The sequence below is a fragment of the Oncorhynchus keta genome, chromosome 8 (genome assembly GCF_023373465.1).
Source record: "Oncorhynchus keta strain PuntledgeMale-10-30-2019 chromosome 8, Oket_V2, whole genome shotgun sequence".
In the NCBI taxonomy this organism is placed as follows: domain Eukaryota; kingdom Metazoa; phylum Chordata; class Actinopteri; order Salmoniformes; family Salmonidae; genus Oncorhynchus; species Oncorhynchus keta.
In genome coordinates, this window is record NC_068428.1 from 22,896,350 (window position 1) to 22,919,862 (window position 23,513).

Here is a 23,513-nt window from a genome sequence, read left to right on the forward strand (position 1 = left end):
AGGAGATCCAGGTGGTGGTCGAGATTCCGCAAACAGACATAGGCTACATCAAATAGGCCTACACCAAAACGTCTTTGAACTGGAGTTTGGCGCTGCATAAAGTCGCTTGCCTAAAAAGCCTTTTTCATGGAAAGGCTCCAAGATCTGTTGTAGTAACCACAGCGGTGGTGCGTACTTGCGATCTCTCGAGAAACGGAAAAAAAGTTTGACAGAACGAACTCTTCGCTGCGTTTTGATGTGAGCGCGTCCAGATTGATTAAAGATAAATTTGGAAAGATGTTCAAGAAAAGCAAAAGCAAAGTGTTGGTGGACTATGTGTCGGAGGAGGACGAAATATCCTGGCATCATCAACACACTTACAAGGTAAGGAGAGCAGCCAAGCAGCTGGCACAAATAAAGTAGAGGGATTATAGCGCACATATGATGCAGGGGTTCACGTAGCTGTTTTAGCCGGTGTTTTCGTTTCGTGTACTTATGATCAACAGTTAGTTCTGAGGCCTGGTCCAAATAATTTGTCCCTGAAACACACATAGAGCACAGTCCTAAATATTTTATTTGTTATCGGAATAGTAACTAGGTTATATCATATGTTATACTAAAACTTGTAATTTGGCTCTATACTCTAGAATTTTGGATTTGAGATCAAACGTTTTATATGAGGCGATAGTAAAGTATGTCACCTTTAGAGGGTATATTCTCGTACATATCTATTTTACCGTTTATAAATAAATGCACTTTATGTATGTAGTCCCCCCATTTGAAGGTGTCGAAAGAGTATTACATTTAGTCGAAAGTGTAGTATTTGGTCCCATATTCCCAGCACACAATGACTACATCAAGCTTGTGATTGACTCTAGATAGTTTGTTTTGGTTGTGTTCAGTATTATTTTGTGCCCAATAGAAATGAAGGGCAAATAATGTTGGCCTATTGTGTCATTTTGAAGTCACTTTTATTGTAAATAAGAATATAATATGTTTCTGAAATGTTCTATGTTAATGTGGATCAGTAGAGGCTTCTCAGAGGAGGAATGGAAGGATCATCCTACTCAGTGAATTCCAAAAAAAGAAAAAAAGGATAGCTAGTGTCTTCATTCAATACAACACCTAGGAGGTTGATGGTTCTCAATCCCTTCAATAGACTTACATAGTAATTATGATGACTTCTGGAGGACGTCCTCCAACCTATCAGTGTTTTTGCAGCATGAACTGTCACTGAAAGCATACACTACAGCTAGCTGACATTGCAGTGCATACGTCTGGTTGAGTAGTTGACTCAAAGAGAGAGAAAGACAATAGTTGAACAGTTTTGAACAAATTAATTCTGTCTCGGGCAAATCATTTCATAATTTCAAATCATTTCATGATCATTGTAGAAAGGTAGAATAATGTCTCGATGCAACAAAACGGCTACCAAGCAAAGAAATACATTTCTTCACAAATTAAGGAGAAGCACCAGAGAGGGAGAGCTATCTATATTTTGTTGTATTTTTTCTCCTTCTTAGTTTACCTTTCACTTACTTAGGTAGTGAATGCAGATAATTTAGCCTACTCAACAACCTCAAACAGAGAGGAATGCAAGCAAAGTGAAATGGTGAGAGAAGGAGAAGCAATTATACAACGAGCAAAGTGATGATGGCTGCGATGAAAGTGAATTGTGTGTGCTGGTGATTCCGCCGATTCTGTTGCAAAACGATTCTTAAACGTGGTTACAGATAATGATTAGGTATTATAATTCATTAATTGTGAATAATGATGTGAGAAAGTTATAGAAGCATAAATAGCATACCCCCCCCCAAGAGTATATATGAAAATATGTTGCCTCATAAATTTTTTTTTATCGCAAATCCAAAATGCTGGAGTAAAGAGCCAAATAAAAGGTTTGAGCTCCACTGTCCAAATGAATAGGTAAGGGGAGTGTGGATTTCAATACACTTTAGTAATATATGCAACCCGTAATTGTGCAACATGTTTTATTGAAGCATACTGTAAATTATGGTGCATTGTGTGGAAATTACTGTATTTTGAATGGTGCTGTAATTCCACCCCACAGACTACAGTACCGTACCATATCTTTGGAGCACCAAAAACCTTTTGACCACTACTGGGTGCGTGGTATTGTTGTTTCTAGCTTATTAACATATTTTGAGGCGTGCCTTGTTAGAGTCTATATTTGTTGCACCCTTATTTTTTAAATATATATATATATTTTTTAATTTGACCTTTATTTAACCAGGCAAGTCAGTTAAGAACATATTCTTATTTTCAATGACGGCCTGGGAACAGTGGGTATGCCTGTTCAGGGGCAGAACGACAGATTTGTACCTTGTCAGCTCGGGGGTTTGAACTCGCAACCTTCCGGTTACTAGCCCAACGCTCTAACCACTAGGCTACGCTGCCGCCCCAGAGGGAATAATGTACCAATTTAGCTCCTATGTGGTTATAGTGCCCCATGAAATGTAAAATGTATAGGGGATAGATTGGAGTGGCAGCAAGTCTTAAATGGTTGAACATTTTAACATTTTGTCATTGTGGTCTGTTTGGTCCTGTAGTCGCTGCCAGTTTAGAAGCCTTTGTTAAGGCCTATAATAGTGCAAGAAGCAGTGCGGCGTGGCAGGGTCCTGTTTCGGAGGGCGCATGGCTCTCGGCCTTCGTCTCGCTCTCTCTCTCTCTATCTCTCTCTCTCTCCTGTAGAGGAGTTGCAGCGATGGGACAAGACTGTTACTACCGATTGGACCAACCCCATGTAATTACATTAAAATACTGTGAAATGCAAACAACTCATTCATTCATTCCTCCATTAATTCATCAATTCGTTCTGATTAAGTATAATACAGTACATTTTACGATATTGTACTGTGTGTCATTACACTGTACTTGCTTTGATACAGTATTTACAGTACCAGTCAAATGTTTGGAGGATAGTGATGCAGTCCTGCATCAAATGACTTGGCCTCCACAATCACCCAACCTAAACCCAATTGAGATGATCTTGGTTAACTAAGGAAAAGCAGCCAACAAGTGCTCAGCATTTGTGGGAACTCCTTCAAGACTGTTGGAAAAACATTCCAGGTGAAGCTGGTTGAGAAAATGCCAAGAGTGCAAAATATAAATTATATTTGGATTTCTTTAACTCTTTTTTTAGTTACTACATGATTCCATATGTGTTATTTCATAGTTTTGATGTCATCACTATTATTCTACCATGTAGAAAATAGTACAAATATAGAAAACCTCTTGAATGAGTAAGTGTGTCTAAACTTTTGACGGGTATTGTACTTCAAAGTAAAAGATCAACTGTCTTGATGTTCACCTGTTAAATGTAGGCTATAAACCACGCTGCCTATTGGATCACATACAACAAAAATGTAAGTACACAGCCTATCTATTACATAGGCCCAATTAAAAGAGAGATTTTCATGGTAATTTGTTGTATGGCTACTTCAGGAATATGAACACATCACGAACAGAAAAGGTGAGGAATATATTCTGCAATGGTTATAAAAAATAAATAGGAAATAGATTCTTATGTCTAATTATTTAGATTCCAAAAGTAAAGCACTTGATTTTCACTCGTCTCATTAACGGCAAACCCTTGAATGCGTAGGTGTGTCCAAACTTTTGACTGGTACTGTATGTATGCTAGTATGTAGCCTGCTGTAATTTTGATTTGTTGTTAGTAGCCTAAACAATGTTTCAGTATTCGCGGGAAGTCCAGCATATTTAGGTTGGGGGAAAAGTTGATGCAAAACATTGTTGAATTAACAGGTCCACAAACTATTTGCCGTTGTTTTCCTTTGCCAGATACAGTGTAAAGATTCTGCCAATAAAGTAAATAGACTGGTCGCTTATGTCAAATATGTGACAGTATGTGTAGGCAACAGTATTTCTGTGCGATAGGAGTGCGACAACATTGCCTATTTAATCTGAGCCAATACCAAGGCAGGACACAGAAACCCAATAATCTATTGATAAACTAAATATTGAGCAACAATTCGTCCTTTGCATTGAAGTGTGGGCTGTAGCCTACTTTTAAATTGTTTCCAATATACTACATTTCCAAAAGTTAGTGGATTCATCTATTTCAGCCACACCCGTTACTGACAGGTGTATCAAATCGAGCCCTTTTATGGTTACTACATGATTCCATATGTGTTATTTCATAGTTTTGATGTCTTCACTATTAGTCTACAATGTAGAAAATAGTAAAAAAGAATTAAAAGCCCTTGAATGAGTAGGTGTATCCACCCTTTTGACTGGCAACAGTAGGTATACTGTAATATGAAATACTGAATTTTACTCGCCGCCGTGCTGCCAGAAAGATACTGTCAAATGCATGGCAACCCCTTTACAGTGTAGCCTGTTGATTTAACATGAAAATGTGTTCAAGTGACATCATGCAATTTCTGTCAAGCATGTCCTTCCAGCACAAAGAAATTCATCTCAGTCCTTTTCATAATCCTTTTTAACTATTTATATAGTTCCTTGACATTAATTACATGGAGTTTAATTGTAGCCTACACTAGCTTCAATATCATTGTACAGGTGTCGATCTTAATTTGAGCCAGTACTGCACTGTTCCGTTTGCTTCCGTTTGCGAAACGTTTTTCAACAGAATCTCCGGAATGAGTACACCCCTGATCACACTTAAATAGAGTTAACCTTCATAGCAGTTACGTTGTATTCCTTCTCTTCACTTTGCTTGTGGAATACAATGCACAACATATAAGTTGTATCTAACCAGGCGAAAAAAATACTTTCCAAGCCAAACCGCTACACACAGCCTAGATGCACCAATTTGTAAGTCGCTCTGGATAAGAGCGTCTGCTAAATGACTTAAATGTAAATGTAAATGTAGATCATTGTCACCATTAAAGTAACGTCATAGTCAGCATATATAATATAACTAAAGCATTAGTAAGCCCGCTACAATCATGCAGCAATGTTTGTGTACAGTCAGTAAGCAGTTACACCCACAGGCCTCGGTGGCAATAAATTAATAATACTTAAAGCTCAGCTTGACTTGAAAGAGTTCCAGTGTTGTGTTGGAAAGTCATAGCCAGCTAACTAACATAGCATCCCTATGATTGAGCAGGGTGTTTTAGTAGGCTAAGTAAGTGAAAACAATTATGAAATCTCTCTCTCTTTATTTCTCTCTTGATTCTTCTTCATTTTAGAATAAATTCATTTGTTCAAAACTGTTCAACTCTTGTCTTTCTCTCTCTTTGAGTCAACTACTCACCCCATTGTATACACTGCAGTGCTAGCTAGCTGTAGTTTATGCTTCCAGTACTAGATTAATTCTCTGATCCTTTGGGTGGACAACATGTCAGTTCATGCTGAAAGAGCTCTGATAGGCTGGAGAAAGTCCTCCGGAAATGGTCATAATTACTGTGTGAGTCTATGGAAGGGGATGAGAACCAAGAGCCTCCTAGGTTTTGTATTGAAGTTAATGTACCAAGAGGAGGACGGAAGCTAGCTGTCCTCTGGCTACCCCATGGTGCTACCCTACAGAGTGCTGCTGAGACTACTGTAGACCTTCTTTGCAAATAGTGTTTCCATCAGTTATATGGTGACGTGATTATATTTAGTATAGTTTTATCTAAAAAGGATAACTTTTTTAATGTTTTAAAATCAAAATTTGTATGAAATTCACTGAGGAGGATGGTTCTCCCATTCTTCATCTGAGGAGCCTCCACTGAGGTACACTATCTGAAGGCTTATCTTTAGAGGGCATTTCTGCTTTCCCAAAACAGTGTCCAAGCTTTCTAACCATCAGGGGCATATTTACACTACATCAATCTCAGTGTTCTCTAATGTGGGATTGATCGCATGGAGAGAAACGGTTGGTCTGTTAAATATTGTAAATCACCAAAGGAAAATCATGGCCCCTGCCTTATTGGGTGGTCCCTGATGCTGCCCTGGGAAAGTCTATATGTGGAGGTTACCCATAAGAACTGATTCAGGGTTAGTTTTATGTTATCATTCCAGATGGTGAATGTTATGAGTACTGATCCCAGTCCAGGTTTAGTTATAACCTATCCCTGGGGCCTGGGAAAGTAATCAGAGAGGTCTCCTCATGAAGCCATGCATGGCATTAAAGTGCATCCAGGGTCAGAGGTCTAATCATAAAATGTTTTTACAGAAGCTTTCTCCCCTCATATCAGGGAAAAATGGATACCAGAACAAGGTCTGACAGGAGAGTCTCTGAATGTTCTGTTCTTTATTTTCTCTGAGAAGAGATTTTTTCCTTCCTTCAGTTTAGGTCCCTGGGCAAAACAGGTTCTATTGGGAGAGGGCCAGGTGGCAGATCTGCCTCACCCAAAGAGAGGAAGGGAGGGAAGGGCAGATGGAAGGAGAGAGGGAGGGAGAGAGTGAGAGATGCACTCAGTAAGAGACAGAAAGAAGGTAGAGAAAACAGCGGTAGAGAGAAAGGAGTTAGAGAAAAAGTGAGAGAGGCATTGAAGAAGGAGAGACAACTATTTGTAGACAGGGAGAGAGTGTTTAGGGGGTAAGGAGGAGAGAGAATAGATTGAAAGTTAATATCTTCTTTCTCCACCGTGCTCTAGGGCTCCGTGGCCATGCTACAGCTTGCTTTCCCTCCACTCTCCTCGCAACAAGATCCTCCTAGTCCTGACTGTCTCTGTGATGTTACCGTGGGAGGAAGGTTCACCGGAGTGAGAGAGGAGGGGGGGTAGTGTTTGCAGGGCACTGAATGTATAAACTATCATACTGCTTTAATACTACTGTAATACCACTGTAATACTGCTCCCTGTGAAGCAGGATTACCAGATCTTGAATCTAAATACTGACTTCAGAGCACTTCACCTCTACTCATTTAATCATGAACGGTGGAGGAAAATAAAGGAGAGGAGAGCTAATCCTGCTTTTGGGGATCAAACACTGCCTCTGCCCCGTAGGCCCCAATTATACAAATGTAATAATCATGCCTTGATACAAACAGAAAAAAATCTTCGTCATATTGCAGTAATGTGTTCCCTATTGCAATATGATGTTGATTATTTTAGTGAAGTGAAGGATTGTAAGAGCATTTATCTTGAACGATGCCTCTAAATCATTACAGGTGAATTTTCTGAACTTGCAGTGCTAAAATCAGTCGTGTGTGTCTTTGCCTGGATATCGGGCATTCATCAAACAACTCAGTGCCAAAAATGGAAGCTTCAAACACCTAAAGAGATAGAGACAGAGACACAGAGCGAGGGAGATGCAGATAGATAGAGATTAAATCCCTGAGGACGGCAACCAACCTCTCTGCCGCTCTCCTGTTGTTGGGACATTTTTACTTAATCACAGCATTCTCCTTCTATTTCTCCCTCTTCTGCTCTTTTCCTCTATCTCTCACCCGAACTCTCCCCACACTCTCCTCTCTCACTCGATCTCTCCCCCTCTCTCTCCCTCTTTCTCTCTCTCTCTCCCTCTCTGTCATCTTTCTACATCTCACTCTCTTTCTTCTGTCCCCCTCTCTCCCCCTCTCTGTCTCCCTGTCATCTTTCTACATCTCACTCTCTTTCTTTTGGCCCCCCCTCTCTCCCCCTCTCTGTCATCTTTCTACATCTCACTCTCTTTCTTCTGTCCCCCCCTCTCTCCCCCTCTCTGTCTCCCTGTCATCTTTCTACATCTCACTCTCTTTCTTTTGGCCCCCCCTCTCTCCCCCTCTGTCATCTTTCTACATCTCACTCTCTTTCTTCTGTCCCCCCCTCTCTCCCCCTCTCTGTCTCCCTGTCATCTTTCTACATCTCACTCTCTTTCTTTTGCCCCCCCCTCTCTCTCCCCCTCTCTGTCATCTTTCTACATCTCACTCTCTTTCTTTTGGCCCCCCCTCTCTCCCCCTCTGTCATCTTTCTACATCTCACTCTCTTTCTTCTGTCCCCCCTCTCTCCCCCTCTCTGTCATCTTTCTACATCTCACTCTCTTTCTTCTGTCCCCGCCTCTCTGTCTCCCTGTCATCTTTCTACATCTCACTCTCTTTCTTCTGTCCCCCCCCTCTCTCCCCCTCTCTGTCATCTTTCTACATCTCACTCTCTTTCTTCTGTCCCCCCCTCTCTGTCTCCCTGTCATCTTTCTACATCTCACTCTCTTTCTTTTGGCCCCCCCTCTCTCCCCCTCTGTCATCTTTCTACATCTCACTCTCTTTCTTCTGTCCCCCCCTCTCTCCCCCTCTCTGTCTCCCTGTCATCTTTCTACATCTCACTTTCCTTCTTTTGGCCCCCCCTCTCTCCCCCTCTCTGTCATCTTTCTACATCTCACTCTCTTTCTTTTGGCCCCCCCTCTCTGTCTCCCTGTCATCTTTCTACATCTCACTCTCTTTCTTCTGTCCCCCCCTCTCTCCCCTCTCTGTCATCTTTCTACATCTCACTCTTTCTTCTGTCTTCTGTCCCCCATCTCTCTGTCTCCCTGTCATCTTTCTACATCTCACTCTCTTTCTTTTGGCCCCCCTCTCTCATCTTTCTACATCTCACTCTCTTTCTTCTGTCCCCCCCCTCTCTGTCTCCCTGTCATCTTTCTACATCGCACTCTCTTTTTCTTCCTCTGTCTCCCTCCTCTCCCCTCCCCCTTTCTCTGTCCATCTACCTCTCATCATTCTCTCCCCTCCTCTCCCTCTCTTCTCTGTCTGTGTGTCGTTAATGCTTTCTGCATCCATAAATAGTAGTAATTAGACTGGGCCTGTTGTGACTGTGTTGTCTTTGATCTGTTGAGGTGGCTGTGTCCCAGAAGGCTCTGCCCTGACACGTCAAACCACTGCCTCACTCCCACTCCACTGCCAAACCCAATCATTTACCTTACACACAGTCAGCTGTCCTCAGGGGCAGCCATGTAAAACCCAAACATATTTTATCAACAAGATTTACAATGCAACTTTATAATGCAACATTCACACTCAATCAATATAAATGACTATTATAAATCACCATATCTATTTTTAAGTCCAGACTGATATGTGTTATAGAGCAGAACAGAAGACCCCTATTTGTCGTCTTTATCCTCTCCTGTGTCACTTCCCCTAGGTGGTCTCTCTGTTCTCTGAGTAAAGGGAGAGATCTGAGGCCTTCCTCTCCCACCCAAGGCAGTGTTGATGTTACTGTTCCATAAATACCTCTGCCTTACAGGAAGGCCTGCACACACTGCTCTAGACTCAGCTCCGGTGTGTGTCTATGAACATGTCTACAACAGTGTGTGTGTGTGGGGGGGGGGTAGTGTAGGAGTAGTACAAACTCTGAGATGTAGTTTGTGGCTGTCAGCCTCAGGGACCAGAGTAATAGGGTATGCTGAGTATGCTGTATGATGTTCCACTATGTGTATGTTATATCTCTTTTGTTAACTCTGTGTGTGTGTGTGTGTGTGTGTGTGTGTGTGTGTGTGTGTGTGTGTGTGTGTGTGTGTGTGTGTGTGTGTGTGTGTGTGTGTGTGTGTGTGTGTGTGTGTGTGTGTGTGTGTGTGTGTGTGTGTGTTGCCTCTGGTTACTGACCCTGCTGTTTGTTGCTTTTCAGGATAAGGACCCAGAGGGGGAGGACGAGGAAGAGGCAGTGAGCCCTGTATCCAAGGTAAACAGCCCAATCCCTCCAAACACCACAACTGTTTAGTTATTCCATCTCAAACTAACACACCTCCAGTATGTAGCCCTAGACCATCTATGTGTCAACCTCAACCCCTTTTCATTCCTACTTTCCTATATCCCTCTCCCTTATCTTCACATCATTCCCACAACCCCACTCCACCCTTCACTCCAAACCCTTCTTGCTCAAACCTTATTCTTACTCACTCTACCTTCACTTGTACACCCCCCTAAATATATATTTTGGACAGTGAATCTAAAACTATATTTCATCATTTTGGATTTGAGATCAAATGTTTTACATGAGGCAATCGTACAGAATGTCAGCTTTTAATTGATGGTATTTTCATATATGTTTTACCATTTTAAAATGAATTGTATCTAGTCCCCCCATTTGAAGGTATGATCCCCCATTTGAAGGTATGATCCCCCATTTGAAGGTATGATCCCCCATTTGAAGGTATGATCCCCCATTTGAAGGTATGATCCCCCATTTGAAGGTATGATCCCCCCATTTGATGGTATGATCCCCCATTTGAAGGTATGATCCCCCATTTGAAGGTATGATCCCCCATTTGAAGGTATGATCCCCCATTTGAAGGTATGATCCCCCATTTGAAGGTATCATCCCCATTTGAAGGTATGTTCCCCCATTTGAAGGTATGATCCCCCATTTGAAGGTATGATCCCCCATTTGAAGGTATGATCCCCCATTTGAAGGTATGATCCCCCATTTGAAGGTATGATCCCCCCATTTGAAGGTATGATCCCCCCATTTGAAGGTATGATCCCCCATTTGAAGGTATGATCCCCCATTTGATGGTATGATCCCCCATTTGAAGGTATGATCCCCCATTTGAAGGTATGATCCCCCATTTGAAGGTATGATCCCCATTTGAAGGTATGATCCCCATTTGAAGGTATGATCCCCCATTTGAAGGTATGATACCCCCATTTGAAGGTATGATCCCCCCATTTGAAGGTATGATCCCCCATTTGAAGGTATGATCCCCCATTTGAAGGTATGATCCCCCCCATTTGAAGGTATGATCCCCCATTTGAAGGTATGATCCCCATTTGAAGGTATGATCCCCCCATTTGAAGGACAAATGCACTTATAGTGTATTACATTTAGTCAAAAGTTTAGTATTTGGTCCAATATTCCTAGCATTCAATGACTACATCAAGCTTGTGTCTCTACAAACTTGTTGGACGCTTTTGCAGTTTGTTTTGGTTGTGTTTTGGGTTATGTTGTGCCTAATAGAAATTAATGGTCACTAATGCATTGTGTCATTTTTGAGTCGTTTTTATTGTAAATAAGAATATAATACAGTATGTTTCTGAACACTTCTACATTCATGTGGATTCTACCATGATTTCGGATAATCATGAATGAATCGTGAATAATGATGAGTGAGAAAGTTAGTGTCATAAATACCTTCAAGACATGCTAACCTAATCACGATTCATTGATGATTATCCGTAATCATGGTAGAATCGACATGAATGTAGAAGTGTTCAGAAACATAATAGAACAGAATAGCATACTCTGAGTTGTCATATTACGCCCTGATCTGGCTATGCTATATGGTAGTGGGCTACACTAGTTCATTTAGCAGACAAGATTTAGTTAGAATTCCGAGACATTATTTTATATTATTTTATAGTATGAAGAATACAATTGAACATAACTGAATAAAATAGAAAGTATATTTTCTCCAAACGATATTCTCTGTTGAGAGGTTAACAAAGAAACAGGTCCTCCTATATGCTTAATTTAGAGTAATTTATGCAACTTATTTGTGATGCAACGTTGGGCTATTTGTTTCGATTTTTAATACATGCTAAGGCTGCATTATGCGACTCTAATTTGAAAAAAATTGCATGAAAGGCAATGAGCTCTGCTTTGTTCTTTGCACAGGCTGCACACACTTCATCAGTCTCTCATTCACAATTTGATAAGCTCTTGATAAAGCCTATGTCAATGTACTATCCCCCATAGTACAATACTTAACCTATTCTATTCTGTGCGATAAATAAATATTCCAAACATAGTCTAGGACAGTTGTGGGATGCGATAGATCCCAAATTAATACAACCACTAGCATCAAAAAAACATATTTAAGCAATGAGGCTGATGCAACAGATCAGAACGTTTAGCTTAACATGTTGATAAACTGTTAGGCTATTTCTTCACATTATAAGTGCAGAAATGCACACAGCAGTAGGCTATAAGTCTGAATGTTCCAAAATGCAATCAAATAGCGGGAAAACACCATTCTCAAAAGTGACTGCAAATGTGATTATGCATGTAATGCTTTTATTATGAAGGTGCATTTTTATGGTGAAAATGATCTTCTCCAAACTTGAAACTCACGCATTGCATATGGATGCCAGATAGACTCTTCACCTGTTGTAAAGTGGATTAATGTGCTTAATTTTAAGAAGTTATTTGGCCACTTTAGTTGTGATACAAACCTTATGGGCTCGGCTACATGAGGTATGTGACTATGATTTGAAAAAGTTGCAAAAAAAGGCATGCACTGTTTCTTACTGCACACAAACCGCATCATTCACAAATTATAATATATTATTCACAAGTGATAGGCGAATATTGTCACCCATTAGACTGTTCTTGATTTAATCTTGTCTTTACATTTACTAAATAACATACTGTATGTGTGAAATTTGTTTTGATATAGAATTAACCATTATCATGCCACTGTCTCGAAACAGGAGTGGGGACAAAATACATGTTCTTTATGCACATAAATCCTGTGGTTAATTCTTATGCCAGCCAGGTAGGCTGAAGTCCTGTTTTAAAGAGAATCAGTGTGCTTAATATTAGGAAAGTTGAGAAATAAATATTGTAAGCCTAGCCTATAGAAAGCTGATGGGATCCTCCTCTTTTTAATAGAGGCCATCACTGTTTTCTCACACAATTGCATAGCCTATAGAAATGTTGTGCAACATAAGCTCATGGGCTCTCATGAAGTGTTTGATTAGATTTTTGATTACATTTGCATTGATGTCAGAGTGATTAGAGGGAAAATAGAGTGCTGAGTACCAGGCAGTTAGCAAGTTTAGTAGGATACTAATGACCATCAGCAGCATCAGAGTTTGGAGAAGCCTAATTACCATGACTAAACGGTCACATGGAATTTGACTGCCGTCATGACTCGTGACTGCCGGCGTGGCGGTAATATGGTCATTGTAACAGCCCTAGTTGTAGCTTCACTGTCCAAATAAATACGTAGGAGTGTATGTACACATCATACCGTTGTATCAAACCCCCTCAACCCCCATCCACTGGCCAGATATTATGACACAGTAGATATCCGTCCACCTCCACCTTCAACCCTCATCATCCCTCAGCCCAGCCCTTAGTGTCTCTGCTCTGTTTATCAGCCCAGGTCACCTTCATATCTGTTTGTGGTGATGTTATTAGATCTGTGTGTGTGTGTTTGGTGTGTTTTTGTGTCTTAGCTTTTGTTATCTGTTTGTTGTGGTACGATAAACAGGTGTCCGTTGTGGTTTCTGTCAACAAAAGTTTGTTGCCCTCCCCTACTGTGTGTGTGTGTGTGTGTGTGTGTGTGTGTGTGTGTGTGTGTGTGTGTGTGTGTGTGTGTGTGTGTGTGTGTGTGTGTGTGTGTGTGTGTGTGTGTGTGTGTGTGTGTGTGTGTGTGTGTGTGTGTCATGGGGTATTTCATAACCTGTTTTGATGAGATGCTGCTGGAATGTGTACAATTTGCTAAACCACCATACTTCCATGTGGTGTTTGTGCGTAGATACCCCAGGAGCTGTGCTAACTGTTACTGTAACTGTTCAGTGGACAAGACGTGGTGGTATTTCATAACCTGCTTGTAAGTGAGGATGGGGGACGGCTGGGTTGGTACGAGGGGGAAGGAAGCCGAACATTCTTTCGAGGAGTCAGGATTTGGTGGGGAGTAATCGGTGTGAAACAAAGCAAGGCTGAAAATAGCAAGAATTGTCCGGATAGAAAGCCATGATTAGAATCGCCAAAAGCATGGGTCAGTTTTATGATTAGACAGAGTTATACGCTTCAGCATAATGCCTTCATTACTTTGTATGATTAAAAAAAACATTAAATTGTAGAACTTGATGTATACCCATTTGATCATGCAGACTGCAGTAATACCAAGGTATGGATGAAAGAAATTATTTCCAATAAGACGTCCATTGTTCTGTGTGGCATGGAGGGAAAAGTTGCCATCTCACACACAGAGAGCTTAGTGCGGTGAATAGCCTGCTTGAGGTGAATAGCCTGCTTGCTGGGCTGCATGGAGATTACACTGGGCTGTGGCTGCTATGCTGGCTTTGGTGTCCTGGAGGTGAAGGTTAAGGAGATCGCTGAGTAGCTTACTGTATACTATGGTACACGCGCACACACACACACAGTTGCATACCTGGGTCAGGGTCAAAGCTTTGGCGTCACTGCTGGTCTCAGTGTTGCTGCATGGATTTGGAGTGTAGTAAACCTGATCCACAGTTTACACCAGACAACACAGGGAGAGACTACTCCAATAAATAAGAGAACAGCCTTGGGGGGAGAAGGAGAGAGAGAGGTGGTATGGGATTCAATTTACATTGATTAGGATCCCCATTAGCCAACGCCAATGACGACAGCTAGTCTTACTTGGGTCCGACACATAATGAAAAAGACATTACAGACAAAATACTTTACAATTTACATACACTTAAAAACATGAACATCTGGTGTGTGTGTGTGCGTGTGTGTGTGTGCATTTATCAGTTACAATACTGTACTGTACACATACAGTGCATTCAGAAATACTTTTTCCACATTTTGTTACTTTACAGTCTTATTCTAAAATAGATTGAATACATTTTTCCCTCATCAATCTAAACACAATAGCCCATAATGACAAAGCGAAAATGTATTAAAAATTAAAAAAACATAAATACTTCATTTATAGTACCAGTCAAAAGTCAAAAGTTGACTCATTCAAGGGTTTTTCTTTATTTTTTACTATTTTCTGCATTGTAAAAAAGCAGTGAAGACATCAAAACTATGAAATAACACATATGGACTCATGTAGTAACCAAAAAAGTGTTAAACAAATCAAAATATATTTTAGATTTTAGATTCTTCAAAGTGCTTGAGTACTTTAAATGAAATTATGGACAGAAAGACAAATTCAACTCCATCTTTCATCGCATCAGATGGCTTAAATATCACATTTACATAAGTATTCAGACTCTACTTTGTTGAAGAACCTTTGGCAGCGATTATAGCCTTGAGTCTTCTTGGCAGACCTGTATTTGGGGAGTTTCTCCCATTCTTCTCTGCAGACCCTCTCAAGCAGACCGTCTTTGTCAGGTTTGATGGGAAGCATTGCTACACAGCTATTTTCAGGTCTCTCCAGATATGTTAGATCGGGTTGAAGTCTGGGCTCTGGCTGGGCCACTCAAGGAGATTCAGAGACTTTTCCCGACGCTACTCCTGCGTTGTCTTGGCTGTGTGCTTATGGTCGTTGACCTGTTGGAAGGTGAATCTTATCCCCAGTCCGAGGTCCTGAGTGCTCTGGAGCAGGTTTTCATCAAGTATCTCTCTGTACTTTGCTCCGTTCATCTTTCCCTCGAACCTGACTTGTCTCCCAGTCCCTGCCACTGATAAACATCCCCACAGCATGATGCTGCCAACACCATGCGTGACGCTTGGCATTCAGGCCAAAGAGTTCAATCTTGGATTCATCAGACCAGAAAATCTTGTTTCTCATGGTCTGAGAGTCCTTTAGGTGCTTTTTGGCAAACTCCAAGCGCACTGTCACGTACCTCTGTCACGGCTTCCGTCTGGCCACTACCATAAAGGCCTGATTGGTTGGAGTGCAGCAGAGATGGTTGTTCTTCTGAAAAGTTCTTCCTTCTCCACAGAGGAATTCTGGAGCTCTGTCAGAGTGACATCAGGTTCTTGGTCACCTCCCTGACCAAGGCCCTTCTCCCCCGATTGCTCAGTTTGGCTGGGCAGCCAACTCTAGGAAGAGTCTTGGTAGTTCTACACATTTTCCATTTAAGAATGATGGAGGTCACTTTGTTCTTGGGGACCTTCAATGCTGCATACATTTTTTGGTACCCTTCCCCAGATCTCTGCCTCGATACAATCCTGTCTCGGAGCTCTACAGACAATTCCTTCGACCTCATGGCTTGGTTTTGCTCTGACATGCACAGTCAACTGTTGGACCTTATGTAGACAGGTGTGTGCCTTTCCAGATCATGTCCAATCAATTGAATTTACCACAGGTGGACTCCAATCAAGTTGTAGAAACATCTCAAGGATGATCAATGGAAACAGGAGGCACCTGAGCTAATTTTTGATTCTACTAGCAAAGGGTCTGAATATTTATGTAAATACGTTTTTTTCAGTTTTTAATTTTTTATAAATATGCAAAAAATAAATAAACCTGTTTTTGCTTTGATATTATGGGGTATTGTGTGTAGATTGATGCTTTAAAAAAAATCAGTTTTGGAATAAGGCTGTAACGTAACAAAATGTGGAAAAAGTCAAGGGGTCTGAATACTTTCCGAATGCACTGTAGCCTACGGTTTTCTTGTAATCTATGTTTAATTAGTGTAACCGGTGTACCCCCACAATCATTTTTGGGCTAACTTTCCCCCACGGAAATCAAATTAGCATAATACAAAAAATCCCTATAAAAATCTGTCAGTTTAAGCTAGAGATATCGCTTTTTTTCATTGGATGAGTCTCAATCGACCACATCCACAGGATGTCGCACTTCCGCTTCTGCGGTGAAAAGTAACAGAGCGGTGTTTGTCAGACCATGTTATTCAGTGCATTTCTATGGGCTAATAGCAGTAAGGCCAAAAATATACACTACCGTTCAAAAGTTTGGGGTCACTTAGAAATGTCCTTGTTTTTGAAAGATAAGCACATTTTTGGTCCGTTAAAATAACATGAAAATGATCAGAAATACAGTGTAGACATTGTTAATGTTGTAAATTACTATTGTAGCTGGAAACGGCTGATATCTACATAGGCGTACAGAGGCCCTTTATCAGCAACCATCACTCCTGTGTTCCAATGGCATGTTGTTTTAGCTAATCCAAGTTTATAATTTTAAAAAGTGAATTGATCATTTAGAAAACCCTTTTGCAATTATGTTAGCACAGCTGAAAACTGTTGTTCTGATTAAAGAAGCAATACAACTGGCCTTCTAGTTGAGTATCTGGAGCATCAGCATTTGAGGGTTCGATTACAGGCAAAAAATGGCCAGAAACAAATAACTTTCTTCTGAAACTTGTCAGTCTATTCTTGTTCTGAGAAATTAAGGCTATCCCATGCGAGAAATTGCCAAGAAACTGAAGATCTCGTACAACGCTGTGTACTACTCCCTTCACAGAACAACGCAAACTGGCCCTAACCAGAATAGAAAGAGGAGTGGGTGGCCCCGGTGCACAACTGAGCCAGAAAACAAATACATTAGTGTCTAGTTTGAGAAACAGACACCTCACAAGTCCTCAAATGGCAGCTTCATTAAATAGTACCCACAAAACACCAGTCTCAACGTCAACAGTGAAGAGGCGACTCCGGGATGCTGGCCTTCTAGGCAGAGTTCCTCTGTCCAGTGTCTGTGTTCTTTTGCCCATCTTAATCGTTTCTTTTTATTGGACAACCTGAGATATAGCTTTTTCTTTGCAACTCTGCCCAGAAGGCCAGAACCCCAGAGTCGCCTCTTCACTGTTGACGTTAATACTGCTGTTTTGCAGATACTATTGAATGAAGCTGCCAAAAATCAGCCATTTCCAACTACAATAGTAATTTACAACATTAACAATGTCTACACTGTATTTCTGATCAATTTGATGTTATTTTAATGGACAACAAATGTGCTTTTCTTTAAAAAAACAAGGACATTTCTAAGTGACCCCAAAGTTTTGAACAGTAGTGTATATATATATATATTTGATACTTCAAGGGGTCTTAAAATTCTAACTCAAATAGCTAAATGATCCTTGGTGAGCATCTTAAAATAATTTCATATAGCTTAGTAGAACCCCTCCCCTGCTTAGACAGGGCTTAGAATCAGACAGGTTCACTGATTACCACTCTTTATTGCATGTCATATCATTTTAAAGGGCTGTTTCCCATCTTTCAAAAAATGGATCATGTTTGAAACGCTCAGAATGTTATGTGGTTCTCAGAATGTAATGTGCTTGCTGGGATGTCTCAACCTCAACCCCTCTCAACCTCAACCCTTCTGGTATGTGGAGGAAAGAAAGAGAGGATGAGAAGTAATCATATCTGATATTTATTAACCCCCCTACTTTATTAGGGTCTTTAGACTGTAAGGTATTTTAATGACACCTTCATCAAACTGTAAATACAACCAATGGCATTCCCCATAGACTTAACAAATCACACAGTGTGTATGGGTTTACTGTACAACATGTGCACGGTGGTGCTGTGTGTGTGTGTGTGTGTGTGTGTGTGTGTGTGTGTGTGTGTGTGTGTGTGTGTGTGTGTGTGTGTGTGTGTGTGTGTGTGTGTGTGTGTGTGTGTGTGTGTGTGTGTGTGTGTGTGTATGTGTGTGAAGTGAAGTGAGCAGAGGATATAGTGTGGAGGGGTGCAGCCAACTATGCAGTGTTAGAGGGCTCATGTCTGTGTGTGTGGCATTGTAGAGAGTGTGCCTGTCTGTTGCCTACTCCACAGCAAAGAGGGCAAATAGGACCCTGCCTTTATTAAATGGAGGTCTCTGGGTTCAACGATCTGGGATTAGAAGAGCTTTCATGGCCCTTTGTGTTTCTGTTTATATTTTGGTTGGCTTCTTTAGTCTGCAGACCTCTGTTTGTTTGTGTTGTCCTGTGTTCTCTGTCCTGTGTTCCAGAACAACAAGGTCTGAACTGGGGAAAAGGGTGTGTGTGTGTTTTAGTTCCATAGAAACAGCCTCTTACACAGTGGCTTGTTGACAGGTAACCTCAAACGTTACGAGGGTACAGATAATTTAGAGTCCAAATAATCCGTCTATTACGAGAATTCTGACTATTTATCAGAAATGCCAGGAATGTACTAATGTGAAAAGAACAGGTCAGATGTGAGTTGGTGTAAACGACATGACCTTGATATTTGACATTGGAATAAAGTGGGACAAGAACAAAAAGAGGGACATGAGCCAACGACTGCTAAAGGGCCAGAATCAGGATGGGCGTTCCCTGTGCGGATAGCAGACCTGTGTTCAAATACTATTTTAAGTATTTCAATTACTTTCACATTTCAATGTAAGTATTTGAACACATTTTCTTTGAAAATACAAGTAGTTGAATAATGGAATGTAGTTGGAAATACATTTGGAAAGTATTGGCATGTATTTGAAAATACTCATACACAGATACAGTTTTCAAATACAAATATTTAAATGCTCCATGCACTTGAACCCATGTCTGTTTGGTCCTATGCGTATTTATAATGTATTTGGAAACATTTTTTAAATAGTTTCAAATAGCCTAGATTTATAGGACATTATTTGAAAATACTTCAAATAGAAGTAGTTGAATTCGGCCACATTATTTGAAAATAATAAGGCTGGAATTCCGATGTGACAGATGAGTGGGGGTTAGGTGGGAGGGTATTCCACTGGAATGTACTGACCAGCCAAGCGAGTAGTGACTGCTCTCTCTCTCCTCAGTGCCAGGGCTGGAGCCGAGATGACTGTGCTGTAACTGTTACCCCATTTTACACATAAATGGCCAATACCTGTATTCAATCTCCATTGAATCCATTCATTTGAGTTAATCTCATCACTTAAAAACAGACTGTTCTGGTGGTGGAAGTCAATAGTCATAAAACACCACAGAACTGTTATGATTATCATTCTAGAGCTTATGAAAAGCTATTTAGGATTTACAGTCGTGTTTACAGTAGAGCCCAACCAATATATCGGTTCACAGATATTGACCTTTAAAGCGCTATATCGGCATCGTCCGATAACTCCACCTATAAATGAAAAGGGGAATCTCATGCTTATCTGAACGTTTGCGGCCATTTTCATGATGTGTCATTGAAATTATGAAATCAACAGCATGGTTATTGGAAAATTGCTATTTTGGATGGCAATTTATGAGAATTCAGTGTGGAAGAAAGACACTTTTTAATTTTGCTGATGTAAACAGTATATTGGCAGATATATTGGTACCGGTAAGTTCTTAATCTGTTTTGGACCCAAAAAAACATATTGGTCAGGCTGTAGTTTACAGTGGTGCTCTGTTTGTTTTGGTCTCCCAGGAGGTGAAAGTGAAGAAAGTCAAGTCCAAGAAGGAGAGGAGGGATAAGAAGATGTTTTCTTCTCAGGATGACGAGCACTTCCTACTGACAGGGGTCACACTGGCCGACCGCAGAGGGTGAGATTGATCATATACTGTACTACCATCATGACATATAACAAAGTGCAGGCAAGTATTTGTATGTCATACTTTTGCTACCTCGCCCCACTATAACTCTTATTTCCCCAACTAGCTACAAGGTGCAATAGGGCTGGCCCCATAGAACATTTAGTTGGGCTCAGAGGGAGAAGGCGAGGTGAGCACTCTGTCTTCCCTCCTTCAGTGAGATGAATGTCCTGTCTCATTTGACCTCTCTGAGAAGGTGAGGCCTACAGTAAGCTCTGCTGGCGCTGCTGCTCTCCCAAAACCACCTAATCCTGGATAGAGCCTCCTGAACACAGACATGCAGACAGACATGCAGACAGACATGCAGACAGACATGCAGACAGAAAGACAGACAGACAGACATGCAGACAGACATGCAGACAGACATGCAGACAGACAGATAGACAGACAGACAGACAAAGAGAGAGAGAGTCAGATAGCGAGACAGACAGTCTGGCTCATGTCAACATCCTGTCTCCACAGGGTGTGGAATGTATGGAGGGTAAATCATCATTCAGTGGCAGAAGTACAATACCTCTGGTATCCCTATACAATGCCCTTCTCAATGGGGAACGCACCACACTCCTACTTTAATGTCCTACCGATGCAGTAGGGGAAGTGAGGGGGAGGGGAAGAAAATATGTCTCTAAAGCAGTAGGTGTAGGGGCTTAGGATGCCCCGTTGTCATGCATACTTCTACTGGATAAGCAGAGCTGTAAATATAAAGTAGGGGTACAAATGTCTACTTTACCATCCCACACCCTCATGTCCTAGTATCCTGCATGTTCTACACGCTTAGAAAAAAGGGTTCCAAAAGGGTTCTTCGGCTGTCCCAATAGGATAACCTTTTTTGGTTCCAGGTTGTCTTCCATGTAGAACCCTCTGTGTAAAGGGTTCTACCTGGAACCAAAAATAGTTATTCAAAGGGTTCCCCTATGGGGACAGCCAAAGAACCCTTTTAGGTTCTAGATTGCACTTTTTTTCTAATAGTGTGTTTAGGATGTGGGCAGGGGAGTACCCATGCGTACATATACACAACTACATTGGACTTCAAGGAACAATGATACATGTATTGTAGTATGTTCTTACTGCTTTTTGTACTCATAGTCCTCTTCATCCTCCCCTCTCTCTGTCTTTGATCAAGGTCCCACAAGAAGAACAAGGAGGAAGGGAAGGAGAAGAACAAGCCAATCACAGAGAAGGGCCACTGCTTCTGGGACAGCGTCACCATGACGATGAGGCAGATCACGCCCACCAGGAAACTGGACAAGCTGGAGGGCTGGGAGCCGCCGCAGTTGCCCGACCAAACCGAGACACCCACCGAGGAGGCAATGGAGGCTCAGAGTGGGACCAGGGACTCGCCTGTGTCCTTCCCCCAGGCCCTGGGGCTCCCGCTGGGGCTGCCCTCCTGGACAGGTCTGGGTCTAGAGGAAGACTCGTCGCACTACGCCAACCTGTCAGAATCGCGGGATTCCACGGCCGTCAGGTGGACAGCCCGCGCCAAAGGCAAGCTGGCCGGAATCAGGAGGCGGAGCCGAGGGAGTGTTTCGGAGACATGGGAGGGGTTTAAATAAAAGCTTTACCCCTTACCTGGCCGCAATCCCTGCCCCTCACCTCATTCCTCAAATTAAGAGGAGGGAAAAAGACATGCCTGTCTGTCTCTGTGCTGCATAAAGAACTGATTTTGTATTCCTCCATTGACATTCTGAGTGCAGTCCTGACTTTTCTGTACAGCATAGACGAACACAGCCCATATATCCCTGACTGTTCACTCCACAACATAGCAGATGAACTTACAAAGCAGACAAGGTCACTAAAATCTATTATTATTGACTTTGTGTTGAAACTGTGTTTTAATGTTGCAGAGACATTGAGCCTGGGAACACATTGTTCTAGGTTGATCTGAGTGGACTGGTTTGGCAGTGTAGAGAAAAGGGTCACCATCTTGAAAAGGATGTCATAGATAAGAGGTTGGAAAGTAAAAAAGCAAACACATGAAGGCCTTACACTACCTTAAACTGTGCTATCCACTGGCCTTTGACCATTTTATATTATCAAGCCAAGAGAATGATTTCCAAAGGAGATTTTGTATTGTAACATAGGCATTCATGTTTTATGCTAGAGTGTAGTTTGAGAACAAGACCAACTATGCTACTGTAGGCCTTATTTAATTATACATTTTCCATGTTGTTTGCCCTCCCTGGCCCTGCAGTAAATGTCTACTGGGAGAGGAATGTGTCAGAAGTCTTAGCTCCTAATAAGCATAGCTAAAAGGCTTAAAATGCTTTGTCCAATAATGTGTAATTAGCCTTCCAGGCTCTGAACCATACGTGCAAATGTGTGTTAGCGAATATAGGCTGCTGAATCTGGAGTATTGTTAATGATGATATGATCTAAATGTTGTTACAAGCCCAGCAGATGGCGCTCTGTTGGAGTGTCATGAATACTGTACATTCAAATCTAATGATAAGAAACATTTTCCATGCAATAAGAGGACTGAGCGCCATTTTCTGCATGCAGTCTGTGTGCTGTTTCCCCGATTAGACAAAAAGCCGTGATGTGCCTTTCTCTACCGTATGTGTTGTGGCATGCTTCTCTGCTCACCATATTGGAATAGACTACTACTAGACCAAGCTCACCATGAGGATCAAATAATGTGATGGGCAATCCCAGCATGCATCACTGCTGCACCCCTCCCTGGTTTTGACTAAATGGTTTTCAGCTACGGACAGATTTGACTTTTTGTAGCAGGCTAGGAGAACTCACACAGCAGGTTAGGACAATTAGGTTAAGGTTAGGAAAAGGGTTAGGGTTAGCAAAAATGCAAAAACTCCCGGTACGACTAGAACATACAACTAGAACATACGACTAGAACATACAACTAGAACATACGACTAGAAAATACAACTAGAACATACAACTAGAAAATATACCATCTAGTATACCATCTAGCCACACCCCTCCCTTCTCATTCATGGCCATAAGAAACTTCCTGTATTCCAGTTATGGTTTCCAACAATTTTGCCAGCAGCCGAGGTGCTTTTGGGACTGTGACAAAAACTAATTCAACAGACATTGTTAACATGAGATCTGTTGTTGTATGTGCCTATGTAAATGTGTGTTGGTGCTTTAATAGGATAGCAGTGAGTTATTGAAGAATCATTTTATTTCATTTTCATAGCAAAAACACTGATTGTTTTGTGTGTGATTGCAATTGTATATTTTAATTCCAAACAGAATCAGGCTTTCCACTTGTAGGTGGTTCGACTTGGACAATCCTTTCATTTAAATATGTGCCTTTATTTTCAAATCTACTTAGTCCCTTCTTCCACAACCACATTTGTGCACAGATATGGGTTCCTTGCCACGATGGCTGTTAGAGCTTCTGTATTTACTAAAAAGAAGGGTCACATTTGTTCAGAAGAATAAAGACCTGCCCTGCCTGGATTGTTTGGATCTGCTTATTTGAACAAGGTGTCGTTGTGTTCACTCCTAGGTAAAAGCATGGTCAGATTTACTG

General features: G+C 41.4%; 1 protein-coding gene across 1 annotated transcript; it reads left to right on the forward strand.

The window, feature by feature from the left end:
* Positions 1-23,436, forward strand: si:ch211-225h24.2 (uncharacterized protein LOC564539 homolog). Its single transcript, XM_052523859.1, has 4 exons — positions 1-363; positions 9,507-9,560; positions 19,851-19,966; positions 21,138-23,436. The coding sequence occupies exons 1-4, from the start codon at positions 277-279 to the stop codon at positions 21,565-21,567; spliced, it is 687 nt and encodes a 228-aa protein (XP_052379819.1). The 5' UTR covers positions 1-276; the 3' UTR covers positions 21,568-23,436.
* The last annotated feature ends 77 nt before the right edge of the window (positions 23,437-23,513 follow it).

Coding starts and splice junctions, on each gene's coding strand:
- si:ch211-225h24.2 (XM_052523859.1), top strand. CDS start 277: ATGTTCAAGAAAAGCAAAAGCAAAGTGTTGGTGGACTATGTGTCGGAG. Junction 364..9,506: donor ATCATCAACACACTTACAAG/GTAAGGAGAGCA, acceptor GTTGCTTTTCAG/GATAAGGACCCAGAGGGGGA. Junction 9,561..19,850: donor CAGTGAGCCCTGTATCCAAG/GTAAACAGCCCA, acceptor TTGGTCTCCCAG/GAGGTGAAAGTGAAGAAAGT.